At 38.0% G+C, this 24,045-nt stretch overlaps 3 protein-coding genes and 1 long non-coding RNA gene across 5 annotated transcripts; 3 read left to right on the top strand and 1 right to left on the bottom strand.

Moving 5' to 3' along the window:
• Window positions 1–596: 596 nt before the first annotated feature.
• LOC110771235 (uncharacterized) lies at window positions 597–2,008 on the bottom strand. Its single transcript, XR_015833983.1, has 3 exons — window positions 1,696–2,008; window positions 1,562–1,607; window positions 597–1,463 (listed from the first exon to the last, which is right to left on the bottom strand). It is a non-coding gene; the product is annotated as an uncharacterized LOC110771235 (long non-coding RNA).
• Window positions 2,009–3,012: 1,004 nt separating this feature from the next.
• On the top strand, window positions 3,013–5,962 carry LOC110771234 (G-type lectin S-receptor-like serine/threonine-protein kinase LECRK4). The gene has a single exon (XM_021975499.2). It carries the CDS (start codon window positions 3,226–3,228, stop codon window positions 5,650–5,652), a length of 2,427 nt encoding a protein of 808 aa, XP_021831191.2. The 5' UTR covers window positions 3,013–3,225; the 3' UTR covers window positions 5,653–5,962.
• A 1,131-nt stretch (window positions 5,963–7,093) lies between these two features.
• Window positions 7,094–13,048, top strand: LOC110771236 (protein EMSY-LIKE 3-like). Its single transcript, XM_021975500.2, has 10 exons — window positions 7,094–7,517; window positions 9,111–9,319; window positions 9,409–9,518; window positions 9,646–9,925; window positions 10,024–10,242; window positions 10,346–10,414; window positions 11,687–11,929; window positions 12,018–12,086; window positions 12,179–12,242; window positions 12,639–13,048. The coding sequence occupies exons 1-10, from the start codon at window positions 7,490–7,492 to the stop codon at window positions 12,659–12,661; spliced, it is 1,314 nt and encodes a 437-aa protein (XP_021831192.2). The 5' UTR covers window positions 7,094–7,489; the 3' UTR covers window positions 12,662–13,048.
• A 918-nt stretch (window positions 13,049–13,966) lies between these two features.
• On the top strand, window positions 13,967–22,703 carry LOC110771233 (zeaxanthin epoxidase, chloroplastic-like). 2 transcript variants are annotated; one of them, XM_088248828.1, is made up of 10 exons: window positions 13,967–14,560; window positions 14,918–15,080; window positions 15,163–15,237; window positions 15,323–15,423; window positions 15,556–15,671; window positions 15,761–15,972; window positions 16,110–16,201; window positions 21,921–22,035; window positions 22,155–22,258; window positions 22,432–22,703. In XM_088248828.1, exons 1-10 carry the CDS (start codon window positions 14,133–14,135, stop codon window positions 22,487–22,489), a joined length of 1,464 nt encoding a protein of 487 aa, XP_088104954.1. In that variant the 5' UTR covers window positions 13,967–14,132; the 3' UTR covers window positions 22,490–22,703. The 2 variants fall into 2 exon arrangements, with proteins under 2 accessions (XP_088104954.1, XP_088104955.1); XM_088248829.1 differs by having other exon boundaries at window positions 14,432–14,553.
• The last annotated feature ends 1,342 nt before the right edge of the window (window positions 22,704–24,045 follow it).

Here is a 24,045-nt window from a genome sequence, read left to right as displayed (position 1 = left end):
TTTGCAAAGTGGTACAAAGAAGCAATGTACAACTCCAATCTAACTTTAGAATAAGATTAATCGCCTCAAAGATTAAAACCCAAGACTTCCCTACTCTGTGCCCGAGTTTATATCCCTTTCTTCGTAGTTTAGATTAGTTTAAAATAGAATACAGCTTGCATATAAATTTTTTTTTTTTTTTTTTTTTTAAAACAATGAGCACTCTTAGGGGTCGTTTGGTACGGCGAATTATCATGGACTAGACTAAATCCTGGAACTGTCTTGGATTAGTTCGGATTGGCCCAAGCTGGATTAAGTACTAACCTACGTTTAGTTCTGCATTAAGAAGCTGGATTGTAAAAATAGTGAAGACATATGTTTGGTGCTATGTCGAACTAAAACAATTATTTAAATATTTAAAATTCATTAGGGAAATGCTGCAAAGAAACCAATGAAAAATGTATAATTTATTAAATAAAAAATTTATAATATTTTTTAAAGGCTAAAACTATCTTTATCTCATGTCTTTCTTTCTTTTTTTTTCTTCCTTTTTTCCCCTTTCTCTTTTTCTTCTTCCTTCCCCGGCCCCCTTTCTTTTTCCTTTTTTCTCTCTTCCTCCCGATCTCACTCTCTCGTTCTCTCTTTTTGTCTCCAATATTGATACAATGATATCATTCTCCTTCTCTCTCCTTTTCTATCTCCCCCTCCCAACCTTTCTCTGCCTCCTTATCATTTTCTCCCTCTTATTCCCCTTTGAAGTCACAGATTTTCATCTCCTTTGAAGTCACAAATCTCCATCTGGTTTCATTGAGCCATGGTCAATGGTTGATGATTTTCCAGAAGGTTCAATTAGGTTTGACAATAGTGGTTGAATTTGGGTTCAATTGGGTTTTGGTTCCACTGGATTTGAATTGGTGACGGTTGATTCGAGTGGCTAGGTTTGAATTGGTGGTGGTTGATTCAAGTAGCTGGGTTTGAATTGGTGGTGGAGACTAGGTTTGACGACTGTCTATGGTGATTTTGGTGGTTCAGCTGGGTATATGGGGGGTGATAGTTCTAGGTGAAGAAGAAAAAAAAGTTGGTTATCGTCGGACTAGCATGCTCTGTTTAGTGAGCTCGCTATTTTGTGAACCATGTTTCAAGCTCGTTATATTGAACGAGTGAGGGAGGCAATGTTTTTACTGTTAGACTATTTAGGTAGCGTTTGGGAGTGGTTAAATTTTTAAAAAAGCAGCTTTAAAAAAAAAAATTCAGTACTAAGGTGTTTGGTAAACATCAAGAATCAGCTTTTAAAAAAAATTGCGGTCAGTGACCGCTGTTTTTCCAAAGCAGGAGAAGGCAGCTTTCAAAAGCTGCTTAAAAAAAATTTTAAGCGGTGGTTTTAATGAAATTTTGGCTTTCCCATAATGCCCTCATTTATTTTTCAAATGGATAGTCCTTGTCCCTCCAATCACACAACTCCCATCTGCACTCCTCGAATCAAACTGCACAGAGAAAGGAGAAGAAGATAAAATTTTCCAAAAAAAAAGTGCAGAGAGAAAGGAGAAGAAGAAGCCCCATCAAATCAAAGAAGAATTCATACTCAAGCGAAGAAGAAGCCCCTACAACCTTGAAGAATAGTTCAAAATCTAAGATTTGAGAGCAAGAGAAAAACGGAGAAGTGAATAACTCTGTATAACATATAAATTATACAATAAACGATAAAGCAAACCTTACCTTCAATGATTTTACCAACCACCAAACCATGCAACCACAAAAGATCCAAATCCCAGCTTCCCCACTTCGTCATGTCCAGCTAAAGAAAATCAAACCCCCAGCTTCCCACCAAAATAAAATCCAATCTTACAATCCCACTCACATACATAGAGCAAAGGACCATGAACTCAAACCTCTCTTGATCTGGGTTTGGATTGAGTTTTTGGTTTTAAAATTCTTGATCTGAGTTTTTTTTTTTCGGTGTTTTGAGGCGATGGAGAAGAGAATAGGAGAGAGAGAGAGAGAGAGAGAGAGAGAGAGAGAGAGAGATGGGGTGGGTACGGATGATTTTTTTTTTTTTTTTTTTTTTTTTGTTCTAAACCATGAGGTGGTCCTGGATGGGTCCCAACTATGAGTGGCACCTTTAAGCCTTAATCACAACCCAGACTAATCCCCACTCACACCAGGTCGGCCCGTAAGGGGTAAAGTGGTGACTCCGTACGAGAGCAGGGATGGGTTTGTTTGTTTTTAATTTTAATTTTGTATATATATTTTTATATTTTATTAATATAACAATATTTTTTAGATTAAATTTTTAGATTAAATTTTTTGATAAAAAAGTGTAAATTAAAAAAAGAAAAAAATTTATGTCGTAAAGTTGGTTTTTTTTTTTTTTTAAGTAGAAAAAGAATGAAGAAAAAAATAAATAGTTTCATCTTCATGTCTTTTTTTGTCATTATGCACACTAAAAGCACTTCTGATAAAAATTTACCAAACACTTTGACTACTCACAGCAATTTTTCGTATACAGTTTACCAAACGCCTAACTGTTTTTTTTCACAGCTGATTATTATCGCAGCACAGCAGAAGCAGTTTTTTTTAAAAGCACAGCAATGCCAAACTAGCCCTTAATCTCATTTAAGTTAGTCCCCTCTTACCAGTACGTGTTCGAAATTGGAGATGACACAGAGACTGTTTTGACGCAACCAATGCACCTGTGGCAGCTGATCAGGTGAAAATTTTATGGAAAGTTGGCGTAGAACTTGATTTTCGTAAAGCAAAAGTCCAATTTTATGGAAAGTTGGCGTAGAACTTGATTTTATTAAACAAGTTTCAAATTCAAAGTGAAAATGTTGATTAGCAATCAATTGGCTAGACCCTTTACGCGTGTCGTCATCAAAGTGCATACGACCGGAGCCGGGTCAAGCTCAAGCTTCATTGCAATTTGCAAGTAACAAATATTTTGATCATTCAGAGTCAAATGTTAAAAAGTCCAGCAATCCACGCATCATAGATCAACACTAGGAGACAAACAACACACAAAAACGAAATCATATCTACTCTTATCGTAACCTGCACAAGTTAAATATGCAGCCATTTAGCTTTCCCTTCCCAATTTCCACTCATCCAAAGAAAATTCTGACGCATGTTTTTCATCGCATAAATTAGTTAGTAACTGTTCTGTTTGGCCAAGAATTTTCTTTGTTGAAGTTGCTATATAGGCTGCCCTCTGGTTCCTTAAACTTTCTGTGCTCATCAAATTGTTTGGCGATGGCTTTATCTCTTCTTCTTCACTTGCTTGGCCTTTTCCTTGTAGTTGAACCACTTTCTGTAGCAGCTCAAACTGCAAATATTAGCTTGGGGTCGTCCCTCACTGCATCCCAGGGCTCATCTACATGGCAATCGCCTTCTGGGACATTTGCCTTCGGATTTCGCCGCATTGCTGATCAAGATCTCTTCTTGCTTGCCATATGGTATGATAAAATACCAGATAAAACTATAGTTTGGTATGCAAATGGAGACAATCCAGCACCAAAAGGATCCAAACTTGAGCTCACCACTGATGGCCAACTCACACTCACTGGCCCTCGAAGCCAAGAAATATGGAAGCCTGAGTCTGTTCTTAGTGGAAGGGTTGCCTATGCTGCCATGCTCGACACCGGTAACTTTGTGCTTGCAAACAACAATGCTGACTACTTATGGCAGAGCTTCAAAGATCTCAAAGACACCGTTTTGCCAACCCAAGTGCTGGAAATTGGCGAAAAGCTGAATTCTAGACAAACAGCAAACAGCTACTCACAGGGGAGGTTTCAACTCCAACTTAAATCAGATGGGAGGCTTGTGCTATATCCTATCGCCTTGCCTACAGAGTTTGCCTACCAGCCCTACTACCAAAGCAATACTTCTGATGCTGTTGATGAAATGAATTCTGGTTATCAGCTAAGCTTTAATGAGTCAGGTTACCTCAATGTTGTCAGGAGGAATGGAAATATAGACAAGCTCATAAACAAAACACTATTACCAATAAGAGATTACTACTACAGAGCAACACTCGATTCGGATGGTTTTTTCACCCAATACGCTCACCCAAAGTCCCCCAAAAACGGGAGCTGGACATCCTGGTTGCCTGTCTGGTCCATCCCAGAAAACATTTGTTTTGAAGCAAATGGTGATTTGGGCAGTGGACCATGTGGCTACAATAGCTTCTGCAGACTCGACGCGAACAGAAGGCCAATTTGTGAATGCCTTCCTGGCTTTTCTTCTTTAGATCCAAATAACAAGTTGAGTGGATGTAAACAAAACAGAATACAAAGTTGTGACGAGCAAGGAAATTCAAAGCCAGAGGATTTGTATGTTATGCATGAGCTATCTAATACTTTTTGGCCAACTTCTTCAAACTTTGAGCAATTGCAGCCAATGAATGAAGATGACTGCAGCAGATCTTGCCTCTATGATTGTTATTGTATGGTGGCTGTTATCAAAGAGGGGAGCTGCTGGAAGAAGAAACTGCCACTCTCACATGGAAGGCAGGACTGGAATTCCTACGGGAAGGCTCTGATCAAATTACCAAAATCTGATGCTTCTTTAGATGATCCACTTTCTCCACAATCAAACACAGGAAGAAAAGATCGGAAAACTCTCATCTTAGCAGGAGCACTTCTTCTAGGTAGCTCTGTGTTTCTTAACTTCTTTTTTGTTGCAGCAATTTCTTTGGTTTTCTTATACACATACCAGAAAAGACATAATGTTACTACTAGCACATCAAGTATTATGGAAGCAAATCTACGTTCTTTTAGGTATAAAGACCTCGAAGAAGCCACAGATGGGTTTAGGGAAGAACTTGGAAGAGGTGCTTTTGGCACTGTGTATAAAGGAATCATATCATCCCTCAGTTCAACAAACTATGTGGCAATCAAGAAGTTGGACAAGGTGGCACAAGAAGGCGAGAAGGAGTTTAAAGCAGAGGTGAGTGCAATAGCCAGGACCCATCACAAGAACTTGGTCAGATTGCTAGGGTTCTGTGATGAAGGGGCAAACAAACTTTTGGTCTATGAGTTTATGAGCAATGGAACACTGGCTAGCTTTCTCTTTGGGATTTCAAGGCCCGACTGGAACAAAAGAATCCAAATTGCATTCGGTATTGCAAGAGGGATCATGTACCTGCATGAGGAGTGTAGCACACAGATCATCCACTGTGATATCAAGCCCCACAACATACTTCTAGATGATTCATTCACAGCAAGGATTTCGGACTTCGGATTGGCAAAGCTTCTGCTAAGCGATCAAACTCTGACGCATACCGTCATTAGAGGGACCAGAGGATATGTTGCACCAGAATGGTTCAGGAATGTTCCAATTACTGCAAAGGTTGATGTTTATAGTTATGGGGTGATGTTATTGGAGATTATCTGTTGCAGGAGAAGCCTTGAAATGGAAAGGGAAAATGAAGAAGAAGTGATACTAACTGATTGGGTTTATGACTGCTATAAGGAAAAAACATTAAACAAGCTGATAGAGGATGATGAGGAGGCAAGAAATGACATGAAAAGGCTGGAGAGGCTAGTCAAGGTGGCAATTTGGTGCATACAAGAGGATCCATCTTTAAGACCCACCATGAAGAAGGTTACACAGATGCTTGAAGGAGTGGTTGATGTATCTCTGCCTCCATGTCCTTCTCCTTTTAGTTCAATTTGCTGAAGCCTACCCATGCTATAGATCTTTGAAATGCCATAGCTGTTTTCTTTTCACTAAAGAAAGTATAGGTCTTTATAATTCATGCTAATGCTGTGTCACTTATGAGAAATGATGTGGCCACTGTAATGATTCCTAGCCAAAGCAATGGGTAGTTACTTATTCAGACTTCATACTCCTAACTAAGGATTATCTGGGTTTATGGACAAGGAAGATGCCCTTCAAGCTATGTAACTTTCATAGTCATGAAGTTGCAATTCCAACTTTCAGTTCAAATGTAGCTTTTCTTATATTTATTTTAATGGTAATCAAGCAATTGAGCACTGTCGACTAGGGATGGCAATGCCGCGATTTGGAGATGAGTATGTATGCCATTCCAATCACCATCTCCGTTAAGTTTTTTTTTTTTCCATCCTCATCTTCATACGTAATATTTAAATTGGGAATTCCCCATCTTCGCCTTCGTTGGGAAACAGTTTCCCTATTACAAAAATGAGAAATTATAATGGTAACGTATCACGTCAACTGGTGATACTTCCTTTCAAAATATGCCACATATCATTTTTATTTTTATCTTTAAAATAAAATTGAGAAAATAAGAACATCCAAAAGACAGAAGAACCACCGTCCACCCCAACCCCGGCTCCCTTGGCTGACGCGCCCTCCTTATCTTTTTCTTCCTCCGTCCATCTCTCTACAAAAACACCAATAACAATAATAATTTTGAATGAGAAAAAAATAAGTAATAAACTATTATACTAGGGTAAAAAAAACAATAGAAAAGTTTTGTTTTAGACTTACACATTTTATGTATTATTTCATTCAATATATATTATGGTGGGAGTTGTGAGACACGCGGAGAAGCCACTTAACAATATATTCATATGAAAAATAAATAATATACATATTGTATTCTAAATGATGCAATTTGGGGTTGGAGTTGGCCCTGCCCCGAACGCTTTACCTGAAAATTTCCCACTCCTCAAACCTAATTTATATCCTTCATATACAACCCTTTGGGATCGAAGTCCAGCAAAAATCCTAACTCGTGGGAAGAATTGTCATTCCTACTGTTAACTATGCCCGAGGAAAAAAACCTATTTATAAGACCATCTTTAATGGGGGAAAACCTTAAAGATGTTTACTAAACAGCTAGTAATGGTATTGAGTCCTTAGACTCAAAATTTGAGTCCAACAAGCTTTATTATTTATAAACCTTTGTAATTTATTTTTGCGACTTTTTTATCCTAAAACAATTGAAATTTCGAAACATAATTTTATTTCACTAAAAATAAAAACGAGTAGAACAAGTTAAATAAAACGCGTACAACAACCTTGGAAATGAAAATAATTAACGAAATAATTGGCAAAAAAAAAGATAACAATATTAACGAAACACAAAACACCCGGTAAGTGCATAGCAGTCTTTGTTAATTTACTTGAGAAAAGAAAATTATTGACGGAAAAAAAAAAATTTACGAGAAACCCAAAAATCTTCCTAAAAAAAAAAAGGCAAGAGAGGAGGAGGTAGTGAAAGAAAGTCGCAGCCTATTACAATACTGAGAAGACTGTGTGTGTGTGGAAGTGATTTCTCCTCCGACCGCCGCTAATTTCACTCGCTCCACTCTCCAAAACCTCTTCTGCACGACTTTCGTTTCGTGTAGAACACAAAAGGTACACTCTTTACGACGACGTTTTGTTGCGGTATCTTGCGGTGTCTTTCGGGGTGGTCGGAACTTGAAGAAGTCTCCAAGAGCATATTCGAATTCGGTGGCAAGTGTGTTTAGGGTAGAAAGTGTTCGGTTTTGTTGGTTTTGGTTTTGATTGAAGGTATCAACTGCCCATGGACTACGAGCCCTACGATAGCAGCGGTGAGCTTACTTTGAAAGATTTATTCTTTTCTTCGGTGATTAGGTTTTTGAAGTGATTTAGTTGCAGAGTTTGGGTTAGGGTTATGCTTTTCTCTTAATTCCGGACAAAAATATATGTATGCCATTCAGAACAGTAATTGGGGGTTTTGGGGTTGGTTGCACTTGCAGTGAACGAATTAGGGTTTTCCACTGTAATTATGGTGTTTAGCAATATATATTCACTTTCACTTTGACTATGTCTTTGTCACAGAGCATGAGGCTTCTTTGATGAACTGGTAGCAAGTTGTTGCTTTATAGTATTTGAGTTTGAGCATTTAACTTGGGGGCTTTGGTACCAAAGATTGTATATATGGCACCTCAAATTTACGTCGTTATTTGATATTGTTTTCTTCAAGTTAGTTCTTCTTGGTTTTTGAAACTTGGGTTCCTAGAGTAAGTTTTTATTTGGGATCCATGATCTTTTTGAATGCTTCAGATAAGTTCATACCAAGTAGAATGTGAAAGATAAATTTATTTTCTTATTAACAAAGAATCGAAAATGAAAAACAAAGGAGAAGAAAAACGATTTTTATTTATTTATTATTAGAAAAAAGAGCTAGTTGTGATATATTTCTTTTATTGGGACAAGTTGTGATAGAAATTAAGAAATGTTATTTCCAAAATTTCTGAAGAAAATTGAATTAATAATTGAATACAAATTATTGAACCTAGTTCTTGAGAGTTCAAATTTAAGCATGATATTTAGTTAATAAGAAAAAATATATATCATCCTTTTAGGCATGGTTATATCTTTATATGGAAGTAATATCACCTCACGCAAATATACATGTTGTGGTTTAAACATTCACAGTGGAAGCTCTTGACTCCCTAATGAGAGCACCTATATTATGGATTTTAGTTTTTTATTCTGTGCACCTCTGAACTTTTTTTTTTCAGTGTTCTTAGGCATCAGTGCATATGTTTGCTTGAAGTTCGTATATGTTTAGTTTCAGTTACTAAACAAAAGCTACTTTTGTTAGGACATTATTCTATGCCATACCTTAGTTACAATATCTTATGAGGAAAAAAAAAACCTTAGTTACGGAAAGGTTTTTGGATATATCTCAAGGACCTAATTGGTTTTGGAGTTGTTCTCTAAAGATGAGTTCTTTGAACGTGTTCTTCATTTACAATTAAGAAACTATTAGTGAAGGTACTCATCCCTCTGAGCTTGCTGTGTAGAAGTGAACTACTTTAGTTGCCAACTTGGTTAGTTCTTAGGTTTGCACCTCTTCCAGAAATTAGAGATTTGAGAAGTTTTATTTTCAATTTCACTTTTTCCTATACCTTTGTGCCTAAGGACCTATTAAATAGGGTTGTGTCCAAAAAAATGGACCTATTAAGTAGAAGCTTTTAGGACTGTGTCTATGTGTAAAAGAATCCGAGCATTGTATCACTCTTGGCTTGTCATGCATAGGCGACCTGCAAGATATTCTTTTTTAATTTTATTGTTCAAAATTTCTGCGAATTCTGGCCAAACTGCAGACCTCATTTCATTCTCATTATTGATTTATGTTGCATCTGTTCTGAATCTAAAATAAAATAAAATTGCAGGAACTGATGACGATCTTCCTCCATCACACCAAAATAGAATTCCCAGAGGGGGTCGTGTTGCAGGGAATGGAAGATCTGCTGTGGGTTCTGTCCCATATCCTAGGATGTATGGTGATACTGACATGGAAGCACAAATTCACCAGCTTGAGCAAGAAGCATACAGTTCAGTTCTAAGAGCCTTTAAAGCTCAAGCTGATCTCATTACTTGGGTACTTTATCATTTTTCTTCGTGGATCTAATATCTTTAATTTGTTTGATCAGGTTTAAATGACTGCTACATGAAATGTATTTTCTTCAGGAAAAGGAAAGTCTCATAACAGAACTTAGAAAGGAGTTGAGGCTATCGAACGAGGAGCACAGAGAACTTCTAGGACGGGTTAATGCAGATGATGTCATACGGAGGATAAGGTCTGATAGATTTAAGAAACAAGATACAATCTTTGTTTTTTAATTGAGAAACGAGACCTATTCAGTATATTTTGTTACTTGGCTTCTTTTTTCTTTTAATGGGTACTGTGTTGGGTGATGCCATCAGGGAGTGGAGACAGGCTGGTGGGGCTCAACTCGGCATGCTCAATACTGTGCAAGCAGCTCATGATCCAATACCCAGTCCTACTGTCTCTGCATCTCGCAAGAAACAGAAGATGACCCAGTCAGTACATTCACAATCCTTTGTTGGGCCATCGCCACCATTTCATCCACAGGCTACTGCATCCCACCAGCCATCTTCATCTACTCTTAAACGAGGGTCTGTCCCAGCCCCAGCCCCAGCCCCAGCCCCAGCCCCAGGAGCCAAGGGAAAGAAACATAAACCTGTGAGTTGAGGATTATCATTATAAAGTAAAACACACAGAAAAGCTTGCAGGTTATTGATTTCTTTGTTTGCTTCCCTTTTGTCTCATTCTGTTCACAGGGTCAAATTTTACCGGGTGCTTCTTCAATGAAGCAGTTCCCTTCCTCAGGTCCGACAGGAAGGGGTCAAGTTTCGAATAGAGTCTCTTCTGGTGCCATTGTCAATGAACCTGCTGAAGGAACGACATATGATCCCTTGATTGGCAGGAAAGTAAGGACTAGGTGGCCCGATGACAACAACTTTTATGAAGCTGTTATAACGGACTACAATCAAGCAGAGGTATCTGTTGGTCTTATAAGTGTTACAGGAGTTCATTTTTGCAGTAAAGCTATGTTAAGTCTTGTACCTGACATTCGTTCTTTTTTCCTTTTTTTTTTGTTAGGGACGACATGCCCTAGTCTACGATATTAATTCTGCAAATGAAACTTGGGAGTGGGTTAATCTATCAGAGGTATGTTTGATGCGTTGTACCTGGGATTTGAAATTTTCTTGCCCACATGTCATTTTCATTACATATTTTCTACATATTACGTGTAGTAAAGCTATAAATACAGAAGCTTATTTGAGTGGTAAGATGCTCTTTTGAAAGCTGAATTGTCAATTCTTGACCACTTATGACTTTTACGTTAAGTCAGATTCTTTTCCTGGATCATAAGTTGTCTTGTGGATAGTGGATGTAAAATGACTTCTCACTTAGTTTAATAAAGTTTGTTGCTTCTTGAAAAGACAACTTGATAATTTTATATTATAGTAATGTGCTCAGTGCATAATGTTGTGTGTGTGTGTGTGTGTACACATTCCGATAAGGCTTCCTAGTAATTTTGTTTAATGAATTCTTCTTCCTTCTTGCTTTTCTGCTCTCTGTTAACCAATGTTTTCTGAATTGCCCTATTTGGCCAATTGGGTTTGTCCACTGATTAACGATACATAAATTGGTGCACCATGCTCCAAGTAATATTTGCCTTTTACTCCTACTAGGTAGTTTCTGCTCTAGGATTAATGCACTGTTTTCTCTTGTGTTGATATTGGTGGATACTTTAAATTTGAAGGTTCATACATTTTAATTGTTGTATTAGTGCTGGAAAAAATTCCATATTCAGCAGAAGTGTGGTAGCACATGCATTTTAGATTTAAAAAAAAAAAATATGATCTATGCTCAAAGAGGTGTTCATTGCAACCAGACTTGATTAAAAATATGGTCGTTATAACAAGGGCTCTCTCTGGAGTCCACACACAATAAGGAAACCCTAATAATAATAGAGAAACAGACTAATAGTAAAGAAATCACAATTAAATAAACAAGCTCTACATGATATAAAATTCCAATACTGCAATAATTTGGTAATTGCAACCTGACATAACTAAACCCTAATAAAATTTGCTCATAGGATCTCCACCACACAGTACCTAGCATATTGATATTGTAATCAAGTGTGCTTTGAAAATATTAATATTCATAATCACATATAAAAGAAGCCTGACAACTTAATCAACTGAATGCTAACACTATGTTTGGTTCACATTTATTGGGAGGAAATGAAAAGGAGAGGAAAGAAATGAAAAAATCTTTTGGATTTTCCATCCTTTTAACTTCTTTAGTTCAAACAAGAACATATCTCGTTTTTGTAATGATATTGGATTGCATTTTTCTCACTCAATAATGGTATATTATTTACAGACGGTTTACATCTTTCCTTATACTGGCTTATAATTCCTTATGCAGATATCTCCCGAGGATATTCAATGGGTCGGCGAAGATCCTGGAATATCTCATCGTGGGGGTTATGGTGGATCTGGTCATGGTATTAACAGATCTGTAGGCCGTGACAATGTTCCAGTTCCTGGAAGAGGTAGAGGGATCCCAAAGGGTCAATCAAGAAAAGATTTTCCACCGTCACAGAATGGCATTGGAAAGAAGGCTCCGGATGATATACAGTTACTTCACACTGATACTTTAATTAAGGAGGTTAGTAAAAGCAGGTTGATCCACAAATGGTTGATAAATTGTTGGTTTTACTGAATAAAGCTTCAATTTTTTTGGTAAATGTGGACAGGTAGAGAGAGTCTTTGGTGCAAATCATCCAGACCCTGTTGAAATTGAGAAAGCGAAGAAAGTGTTGAAAGTAAGAAGGGCACCCTTTTTTGTTTTTGCATTTTTAAAGTTTCATCACAAGGTTTTCCTTATTTGGAAACCTGATTTGTTAACTTTGAACAGGACCATGAACAAGCACTTATCGATGCAATTGCAAAGCTTGCTGATATTTCTGACGGTGAAAGCGGTAACTATTGTTCATCTTGTTTTGTTCTTCAAACCTTACCTTCCTGCATATATAAGCTATTAATTGATTAGTGTCCACCAATTAGAGTCCGCTTAAGCAATTTCATATATAGAAAGCTATTAATTGATTACTGTCCTCGTCATTTTATAGAAAGCTGCATCAAACACAGTAGTGTCCTCTCTTGATGACGCATCTAGTGAAAGTTTATGCCATTTCCATCAAACAAGTCGTATCCGTTAGACTAAGATTTTTAGGATAGCAAGGTTAATGTTCCCATGTTGTATGGTTGTTTAATGGCAGCTAACAACTGGACTTTCGTGTCTTGTGCAAAATTTTATATGACCTTCCTCTCCTTTTAACTTATTTTTAATTTATTTCTCTGGATGTCTCATCCAGGACCTTTGCCTTTAAACAGCTGACGGTACCCAGCAGTTCTTACATAGGCAACCAATGGATCGAGAATGATAGATTACTGGTTTTAGATCTGAAGCAGCAAAGCGCATATTTGTGGTTAAAAGGCTTGAAGTGGGCAATAATATGATAGGCAAAGCTATTAGGATGCAGAAGTGAAACAGATCTGGATTGAAGGCCAGTTTTTTTGTACAATGATATGTTAATTACATAACCCAACATGTTAAAATTCTGGGTTTTGGTCTTTTCAGGATAGGCATTATTGTAGGATGAGAATTACTATAGCGGGCCAATAATTTCTTTTTAAATAGTGGGCATTATTAACCTAGGAAAGGGCTGATGCTTGTGTAATAGTGATTAGTGTGCCGTCGTGTAAATTATTCATCTTGTCTCCATTTCGGTTTAAACCGAGGCATCTGTATCGAGGGTTTACTGCAAACTTGAGGAAGATAGAAAACCATTTTGGTTAGCCAAACGTTCGCCCTGTTCACTTCAACAAGAGAGACACTGCAAAAGCCATCAGTTACAATTTTCATTTTCTGCACAAAATAAAACTAGACTAGACAACCTTAACTATCTCTCGACTTCTAGTGATGTTTTTGTTTTCAATTTTAGAAGGGGTTTCAAGTTTGAATCTCTGATTGATTGAATGAACGGTTGAAACTCAAGCATCAAATGCACAGCAGAGAGAATGGTCCTATGGAAGTCTTTCTCTTCTTCTCTTTTTATCTGAACCAGCAATTTGGAATAACGTTCAATTTGGAAATGTTTGACACCATGTTTGATGGGCCATAGAGGGTAAACCTTCACGAACAGCTCTGCCTTAAGCAAATAAAATTGAAGCATCCAATATGAACATTCCAAGAATCACAAAAAGAAAAACGAAGGGAAGTTAGGGCAAACTGAACCATCAAAGTTAAAAGTTAAGCTTAAAAATAGGGAACTACTGTTGACACTTTAAAAGTCACGAGGCAGTCCTCTATGTGCAATTTCTTTCTTTTCTCCCTTGTGTTTTTATAATGTAGAAGTGGATTATGACTTTTTCGAAGTTTGAATAACTACTCCATGCCAACGGGGGTTTAGGTTAGTGGAAAATGGTCTTGACTTGCAGACTAGAGATCTCATGTTCGAATTCCCACGGCATCATAGTTGTGTGTGTGTGTGTGTGTGTGAGAAATCTCCCTCTCTTGTAGTTTAGACTATTGCTTATACTTATAAAATAAAATAAAAAATAAAAAAAACTCCGTAAAGATATATTTCTCTTCATTAGCTTACTCTTGATGCGCTTCATTTCTAAGGAACTTGTTTACTAGGAATAAGGAAACACGTCTTTATAATAGTAAAGTTTGTTGGCCACAAAATGGTTGTGAGCGCTATCTTGACTTGTTTTCATGTCATGTCAAATATAATACCACAGCAAGTCCACACCACAACTACCTAAGCACGCACTTGTGATCTAACTTTCTATTCTGGTCAGCAATGTCAAATTGCAGGTACTTAATTAATTCATGCATTCAAAACCAGACCTATGACATTCTTGATTTTAGAACAAAACAGTCCAGCAAGACCAGAAGCTATTATGTAAGATGTCAAAATAGTTTTGATCAGACTTTAGATGGAGAGAATGGTGGCAATAGGAAGCTTAAAATCCTCATTGCAGGTGGGGGTATTGGGGGGCTAGTTTTGGCACTAGCAGCGAAACATAAAGGATTTGAAGTACAGGTCTTTGAGAAGGACTTGAGTGCAGTGAGAGGGGAGGGACAACACCGTGGACCGATTCAACTTGTGAGTAGTGCTTTGGCGGTCCTGGAAGCCATTGACGAGAATGTTGCAAAACAAATCAAGGAAGCAGGTTGTGTTACTGGCAATAGGACCACTGGCTATGCAGACGGTCTTTCAGGTGAATGGTAAGCTTGACGCTATTGTTGAGTAACTTTGATTCATTATAGTGAATTGTACTTCTTTCTGAATTTTTTATGTTATATATGGATCACTATACTAACTTTTCGGTTTAGTTATTTTGATTTGAATTTCAGAGGATTTCATAGTTCTTGTGGTCAGAAGATGTTCCTATAACTCAAGTGCCAAATATCATAAGCAAAGATATCCACAATAGCTAGCTATTTTATTCTTCTAATCGCAAAAGCAAATGGATATTAGTCATTACCTTTTCCTGAGTTAGAGTTTTAACTCTGATTTTCGAGAAAAGAAAGAATTACGCTTTCAAGTTAGTATTTGATCCTTTTTTTTCATTTTGTCTTCAGGATTACCAAGTTTGATCTTTCATCTCCAGCTGTAAGTAGGGGGCTTCCTCTCACTCTAGTAATATGCAGGATGGCACTGCAAGATATCTTACTCAATGCTGTTGGGTTGGACATTGTGAGAAACAAATCTAAAGTGGTGGACTTCCTTGAAGACCCTAGCAAGGTTGAATTAATTTTTGACTAATCTACTTTCTAATTCTTCACAGTTCTGTACAAATTTCTAACTTCTTTCTGTGGATTACTAGGTCACTGTGATCCTTGAAGATGGCCAGCAATATGATGGTGATGTTTTAGTAGGAGCTGATGGAATATGGTCAAAGGTAAGTTATCTCCTTTTTGAACTATTTCCAATGTATGTATGTATGCACTTATCAACTTCCTTACTTATTGTTTCTTCATCACTAGGTTCGCACAAAATTATTTGGGGAACGGGAAGCAAAATATTCAACTTACACATCCTACGGTGGAGTGACAAACTTTGTGCCACCATATATTGATAGTGTTGCGTAAGTAATAAAAATGGTTTAATTTCTTATGACAAACTGAATTTATGAATGGACCAAAGTGGAAGTTCAGCACAAAATAAACAAAGCACATGAATGTTTTAACTCAGTAATCTTGGTTTTGCTGGTATGAAGGTACCGGATCTTCTTGGGATTGAACCAGTGCTTTGTTGCAACAGATGTTGGGAATGGAAAGATACAATGGTTTGCCAACCATAAAGAGCAGCCTATGAGCAATGATCCTCCTGAAGGCACACTCCTCTCTGCCCCCTCCTTCCCTCTCCCTTCTCTATGTTGCTGACTAGTGATAACGTAAATATCATGCCTTTTGATGATGCAGGTAAAAAGAAGAGGCTCCTCGAGAAATTTGGTAATTGGTGTCCTGAAGTGGTTACACTAATTCAAAAAACACCAGAGTCCATGATTTTACGGAGAGATATCTATGATAGAGACATGATTTACACTTGGGGAGCCGGGCGTGTTACTCTGCTAGGTGATGCTGCTCATCCAATGCAGCCGAATCTTGGCCAAGGGGGTTGCATGGCAATTGAGGTATGTTATCGTTTAATACATTTATCTTTAGCATGCAGCATCATGCAACCTGCATGTCAGAAAAATGGAAACAAATTAAGGTATTTTTTGAGCTCCCATGTGCTCATTAGTCATTACCTGGGAGATTGTATGTGCAGGACTGTTACCAACTTATACATGAGCTTGTTCAAGCTTCCGAAAGTGACTCAGATGTTCAAATATCGGAAGAAATTGTCTTGGCACTAAGAAGGTAGATTTTAGAGTCAAACAATATGGTAGAATATTTTCAGATCTATTTCATTCTCCGAAAGAAAGTATTTATAATAAGGTTACAAACCCTAGTAGGGTTAGACTAGGAAAATAAGTGGTATCCTAATTACATAATATCTATACAAAAGGAAATAAATAAAATAATATCCTAATAGAATAGGGATATCTCGCTAACACTCCCCCTCAAGTTGGAGCAAAGACGTCACGCATGCCCAACTTGTCAAGCGAGTTGAGAAAGATACTTGTAGAAACAGCTTTCGTAAGAACATCAGCTAACTGATACTCAGAACGGATGAAGGGGAAGGACACAATCTTCGCATCCAACTTTTCTTTAATGAAATTTCGATCAACTTCCACATGCTTTGTACGGTCATGTTGTACAGGGTTATTAGCAATTGCAATCGCAGCCGTATTGTCACAATATAAATTCATGGGTTTCTTAGGCCCAAAACCAAGGTCTCTCAGGCCCAAAACCAAGGTCTCTCAACAATCTCCTCAACCATAGTAACTCAGATACACCATGGGCCATTCCCCGATACTCGGCCTCGGCACTAGATCGAGACACCACTTTTTGTTTTTTACTCCTCCACGTAATAAGATTGCCACCAACAAACATAAAATACCCAGATGTCGAACGCCTATCTGTAGCTGAACCTGCCCAATCAGCATCTGTATACCCTTCCATATCTGTATGACCATACTTGGAAAAAATTAACCCCTTGCCAGGAGTTACTTTCAGATACCTTAAAATACGAGTCACAGCCCCCATATGATCTACACTAGGAGAGTGCATAAACTGACTCACCATACTTACAGCATATGCAATGTCCGGACGGGTATGGGCTAAATAAATCAACTTCCCCACAAGTCGTTGATAACGTTCCTTATCAGTCGGAACTTGATCGGGATATAACCCCAACTTATGATTCTGCTCACTAGGGGTATCAATCGGTTTACAATCCAACATTTCAGTTTCTGCAAGTAAGTCCAAAACATATTTCCTTTGGGACAAAAAAATACCATGCTTAGATCTAGCAACTTCAATTCCAAGAAAGTATTTTAAGTCACCTAATGATTTCATCTCAAACTCAGACGCAAGATATTTCTGAAGACTCTGTATTTCTACCCAATCATCTCCAGTTACAATCATATCATCAACATAAATTATTAAAGCTGTCAATTTACCTCTGCGACGTTTCAGAAACAAAGTATGATCCGAGTTACTTTGTACATACCCAGACTTCCTCATAGATGTAGCAAACCTCCCGAACCAAACTCTTGGAGACTGTTTTAATCCATACAAGGATTTCCGTAGCTTGCACACCATACCCTCCTTAGAGGTCACAAGGATACCCGGCGGAGGATACATGTATATTTCTTCCTCGAGGTCACCGTGGAGGAATGCATTTTTGACATCAAATTGTAACAGCGGCCAATCATCGTTAGCGGCTAAGGACAAGAGTACGCGCACCGTATTGAGCTTTGCTACTGGAGCAAAAGTCTCTGTGTAATCCACTCCATAGGTTTGAGTATACCCTTTTGCTACCAATCTTGCCTTGTAACGGTCAATAGAACCATCAGCCTTGTGCTTCAAAGTAAATACCCATCTGCACCCAACTGCCTTCTTCCCTTTTGGTAAAGGAACTAACTCCCAAGTGGCATTCTTGTTCAAGGCTTCCATTTCAATATGCATTGCATCTACCCAATTTTGATCAGATAGAGCATCCTACAACTTAGTTGGCACACATACACTAGATAATTGACACAAATATGATGCATATGACTTAGATAAACGATGAGTTGACATATAATGGTTAATGGGATATTTGGACTTGGCATGTATATCATGAGAATATTGTACTTTAGGTTTTCCACGGGTAGTGCGTGGAGGCAAAGAATAAGTAGACACATCACTAGAACATACCTCAGTATTACGAGTTGATTACGGCAATGGTAGGGCAGAGGGGGGTCTTGTATCAATTTCATCTGTACGAGAGTCGCTAATATCACTGTCATGTCCTTCTGAGGAAGAGCCGGAAAATTCCAAAATATGGTCTGGCAACCGGTCGTGACATTCCAAGCGACCGGTCGCTGGACTCGCATCATCGTCGTCGTCGCGTAAAGTTGCATCGTGACCGGTCGCTTCCTCTATGCGACCGGTCGTTTCCGGGCAGATTGCATCGCGACCAGTCGCTTCCTCTATGCTACCGGTCATTTCCAGGCAGATTGTATCACGACCAGTCGCGTCTTCCATGCGACCGGTCACTTCCTGTTCCTCCGAAATTCCTTCTTCATTTTCAAGATTTTCCACATTTTCCACTCCGAAACTCTTCAATTCATTCCCCATCTCCCCCTGAATTGAAGAGGAGGGGGAAACATAATAGGGTACTTCTTCATAAAATGTGACATCCAAAGTAACATGTACCTTCTGAGTAGGCGGGTGATAGCACTTATAACCCTTTTGAGTAGTAAAATAGCCAATAAAGACGCATCGGAGAGCATAAGGATCAAGTTTACTCCGTTGATGAGAGTAGACATGAACATACGCAACACACCCAAACACCTTCGGAGGTAACTTAGAGACCGAAACCGGAGGAGTATGAGCACACAACACATCAAGTGGAGTCTTGAAATCAAGAACCCGACTAGGAGTACGGTTAATTAAGTAGGCTACGGCCAAGACACCATGTCCTCAAAGATGATGAGGAACAGACATATCCAACATCAGAGAGCGAGCAACTTCAAGTAACTGACGATTCTTCCTTTCAGACACGTCATTCTGTTGAGATGTGAATGGAGTGGTAGTTTGGTGAATGATACCTTGATCACGAAAGAACTGGGTCAAGGTACGATTCACATATTCACCTCCATTATCAGTCCGAAATACTTTCACATGAGCATGAAACTGAGTAGAGACCATGGCACAGAAGTCAGGGAGAATAGAGGCAACATCTTGTTTATTCTTCATCAAATACACCCATGTTAAGCGAGTGCAATCATCAATAAACGTAACAAACCAACGGAAACCATTAGAAGTCACACGAGCAGGACCCCAAACATCAGAATGTACTAACTCAAAAGGCAAAGCAGCTTTATTATTACTTAAGGGAAAAACAGTACGGTGGCTCTTGGCCAGTACACAAGTCTCACATTTGAAGCTAGACTCATCACAAGAGCGAAATAAAGATGGAAACAGACGCTTAAGGTAGCCAAATGACGGGTGTCCCAAGCGACAATGCCATAACCAAATTTGCTGTTTGTCTTTGACACTGCAACGTTGAACAGTATTAACGACACGATCACGAACTGGTGTAGAAAGTAATGTCAAATAATACAACCCCCCCTATCCGTTTACCATGCCCAATCACCTCATGAGTCTTGAGATCCTGAAAAGAGCAATGGGTAGGATAGAAAGTAGCAGAAGCATTAAGTGTATCAAGTAAGCGACCAACAGATAACAAGTTACAATGGATATTGGGAACTAATAACGCACGAGACAAGGACAGAGTTGGGGTGAGAGAAATGGTGCCCTCGCCAGTAATTGGAGAGGGTAAACCATTAGCACTAGTTATGTATGGGTCACGGGTGTTACTAGACAACTCATCAAAAAATTTAGCATCATAAGTCATATGATCAGAAGCACCAGTGTCAATTATCCACGTATTGGAGTCAGTACCTGGAATAGAGTCAGAAACACGCAAATTTGCAGAAGCAGCAGCAACACCAACAATGGAATTATCACCCATGATTGTAGCAGAAACTCAACAAATCACGCAGAGTATACAACAGAACACAACACAGACACAAATATGGCAGATGCACGAAAACAACAGAGGCACAAACACAGTAGAAGCAGATGCACGAACACAGTAGAGGCACGAACACGACAGAGCACACAGCGGAACACGGCAAAGGCACAAACACAAGAACCCTAAAAGAAATTAGGGCACACAGTAGAACACGGGTGGGCACAACACACACAGGTCACCAGAAAGTCGGCTCTGATACCAAGTCAAACAATATGGTAGAATATTTTCAGATCTATTTCATTCTCCGAAAGGAGGTATTTATAATAAGGTTACAAACCCTAGTAGGGTTAGACTAGGAAAATAAGTGGTATCCTAATTACATAATATCTATACAAAAAGAAATAAATAAAATAATATCCTAATAGAATAGGGATATCTCGCTAACATTTAGGAAACCCTATCTCTTGCAAACCAATCTCACATGTTCGCACCACTTTGCAAAATCCAAGGGAGGTGTCGTATAGTAGTGTAGCTCGGAAGTCCGAGTGTCGTATCCACAGAGAGTAGTGTAAAGAAAATAACAGAGATGAAAAAGAACAAGTGTGATTGAGAGGTTGATTTATGCAAGATTTGATTTAGAGAAAATTCAATTGATTAAAACACTAAGGCATTGGGTTTCCACTTTTAACATAAGCATGCAACTCTTAATAATTTGATCCACAAAATATTTTCCTTTGTAGTTGTTCACAATAATTAAAGCCCTTTTTAATTTCCTTTAGAAGTATTCTAAGCATAACTTGTACCATTGGCAACAAACTATCAAAAAATAATCTTCATCAAAATTCTATTAATCTTTAGTAATTCTCTTCTCTTTTAAAAGCATGAAAGTTTTTACTACACAATGGGAAAAACATGATTGAACCCATGAAATAGATTATCAAACATTCATCAATTAATTAAAAAGAAAACTACAAATTCCATTTGAACAAAAACTACAAATTCACATTAAAGCTTAAGTTTGGATCAAACTAATAAAAATTACACACTTATATTAAAAGCTTTCCCCCTAGCCTTAGCTAGGGAGTTAGTTCCCCATAAAATAAAACTAAAACAGAAATTTAGAACTAGAAGAATTGGAGGAAGGAGAGAGAGCTCAAGAGAAGATTGTGAGCTTGGTGTGATTTTACAATGCCATAGCTCCTTCTATTTATAGGAGAATGAGAGTAGACAATTCCAACTTCATTTGAATAAATAACTTCTCCACCTTGCCACCAAGCCAATCACCATTTTTGCTTCCCTTGTTTATTTTCCTCTAGTGCCGGCAGCACCCTCCAAATCATCATCCTCATTTGTTTGGCTGCCACACTTCAATGCTTTTGTTTTATTTATATCAATGCCATCACCACTTCTTCCTTTGATAAATCTTCTTTGGCAAGTGCTGATCTTCTTGCTGCCATTTACCTATTAGCTTTCATTTGTTTATTTGTTCTTTCAACAAATGAGTTGCGTATGCCATGACACCATATGCTAGGTAAAACACAAACTTTCTTTCCATCTACAGCAGCCACCCTTCATTTCCTTTGGCTGGTGCAGCACTTCACTCTTCTTTTCAATATCCTCTTAGTAATTGCTGCACTTATTTATTAACTTGCTGCAAATCTAACCAAGAGCCTACAAAGAAAAAGTAGTAATTTTAATTTCCAATACTTTTATTAGCATAATGCCCAAATTTATAAAAACCAAACTTTAGCCTAAATAGCTCAAAATCAAATAAATTACAGTACTAACAAATATATATTTAGGGATAAAACTTGTAATAATTATGTGCTCATCATCACACTCCTAGTTTTAGGTTTAAATCTTGAAATAGACTGAATTTACAAACTTTTGTTTAATCAAAAGATCTTCAATCTTGCGTATTAAATTTGGCTTCATCACGATGATAATCAGATATGCAAACAAAAGATTGTGGCGTGTTGGCATAGTGTATGGAGCTAGCCGAATGGCTTCAAAAATGCTTGCCAGTTACAAACCTTATATAGAGTTTAAAACTGGTCCTCTGGCTGTAAGTTTTCTCCACCCAGTTTCCTGCTTCAACTTCCTCAAAGCGTTTCCTAATTTTCATTTAAAAGAAAGAAAAAAAGAATAAATGTAGCTCATTTCATTTTGTTCTTGTGGTTGCAGCATCTCCTAACTCAGCAGATAACGCACCCTGCAATTCCTGTATTTCGTGCATTTCTGCAAATTTGTTTGCCAAAATTTATGGCTTGGATCACAGCAGGGCATGGGTAAAGGAATAAGAAAAAATAAAAATCTATGTCAAATTCATTTGCATATATATCCCTATATCCTCTCAACGTAACCATCTTAATATCTTCGACTGGGACACTTGAAAAACTTGACATGTCTGAAACAGATAACAAACATACATATATCATTCATGTTGCTCTTCTTGCTGCAGGTTATGCCTCAAAAGAGAGAGACACCAATGCAAACTGCAGGGCAGAAAACAGCCTTAGATGACTTCAATGTTTTGTTTCATTCCTAGTTATGAGAAATGCATCAACTACTGGTCGAAAAAATGTTAAATGTTTTAAAGGAAGCAGGGTTTAATTAAAAACATCTGTCATTGTCACTGAGCATTATAAAAAAAACATACAAATTATTGAAGAATATGAGTCCCACATCGGAAACTTGACTAAATAAAATACAAAATATAATTAACGGTTCTACTACTAATAATACCAAGGCCTTTTGTGATAAAATCTCACACCACTGAGCTTTGTAGGTGGTTAAGTTGGGGACAATATCGGTGTTGTTAGTAGTGGGTTTGTCCCGTCTCTCTAAATTTAAAATGGTATTAGAATCCAGTTAATTGACTGGGCTTGAATTGGGCATTTACCTTTACCCAACATGTGAACACCATCTTGAGGGGGTGTGTTGAAGAATATGAGTCCCACATCGGAAACTTGACTAAATAAAATGCAAAATATAATGAATGTGACGTTTGCAATATGCATATTTTATAAATCAATTTTTGCTAATATTTGTCTGGCAATATAAGATGTATGTACTGTGACTGATACTATGAACCATATGGTTAGTTACGCTACGTGTCCATTTCCAATTGCCTGGGAAATCCTTTCCATTTTCAGTGTACAAAGGCTGTAGTTCCAACCAAAAAACAAGGGGCTGTTTGATCAAAGGTTAATTAACATTGAAGAGGAAGCTTAAAATTCTGATTGCAGGTGGGGGTATTAGGGGCCTTGTTATGGCATTGGCAGCAAAGCATAGAGGATTTGATGTAGAAGGACCTGAGTGCAGAGTGAGAGGGGAGGGGCAACACTGATGCCCAATCCAACTTTCCAGTAGTGCTTTGGCGGTGATGGAAGCCATTGATGAGAATGTTGCAAAACAGATCATGGAAGCTGGCTTTGGCGGTCAACAACATAAAACCCCTCCCCCCACCAAAGAAAGTTTCTGTCAAAAATCGTAATCGTAATTTAGTTGTACAAGTCTAGGGAACTTCAAGATCTTATTTGTTTCAATGGAAGTGCCTCCAACATCATAGCTAAGGTGACGTCAGCTAAAGGCTAGGTGACGTCAGCTGGGCCCATCTAATCATTTAGTTTGGGCTGGCCAAAGGGCCACATGTGGCCTAGTTTTTAGGAATTGACCTAATGGGTAGCCCTCCCTTGTAGTCCTTTGTGTAGCCCACTCTTACAGATGAGTTTTGAGAATTTTGGGCTATATTTGAGGATATAACCCTTAATTGGATGGGAGCATTTTTGCTCACCACTTTAATCCAAAGTGTACCATCACCATCCTTATTAATATTTGACACGTGTCTATTGACATAACCATAGTTGCATAAATACAAAGTAAAGAGTTAAATATGATTATGTCAAAGGACACGTGTTAAGTGTTGAGAAGAGTGATGAGAGTACACCTTGGATTAAAGTGGTGAGCAAAAATATACCCTTATTTGGACATGACGTTAGAAACCACATTCCTTAACCATTAGCGTAAGGAAGGGGTTGCTTTGTATTTTTGCAAAATATTTTGGCAAAAACCA

This window comes from Prunus avium, chromosome 2, assembly GCF_965620075.1.
Source record: "Prunus avium chromosome 2, drPruAviu1.hap1.1, whole genome shotgun sequence".
Lineage (NCBI taxonomy): Eukaryota > Viridiplantae > Streptophyta > Magnoliopsida > Rosales > Rosaceae > Prunus > Prunus avium.
Note: the sequence above shows the minus strand (reverse complement) of the source record. Positions and strands in the feature narration are given on the sequence as shown.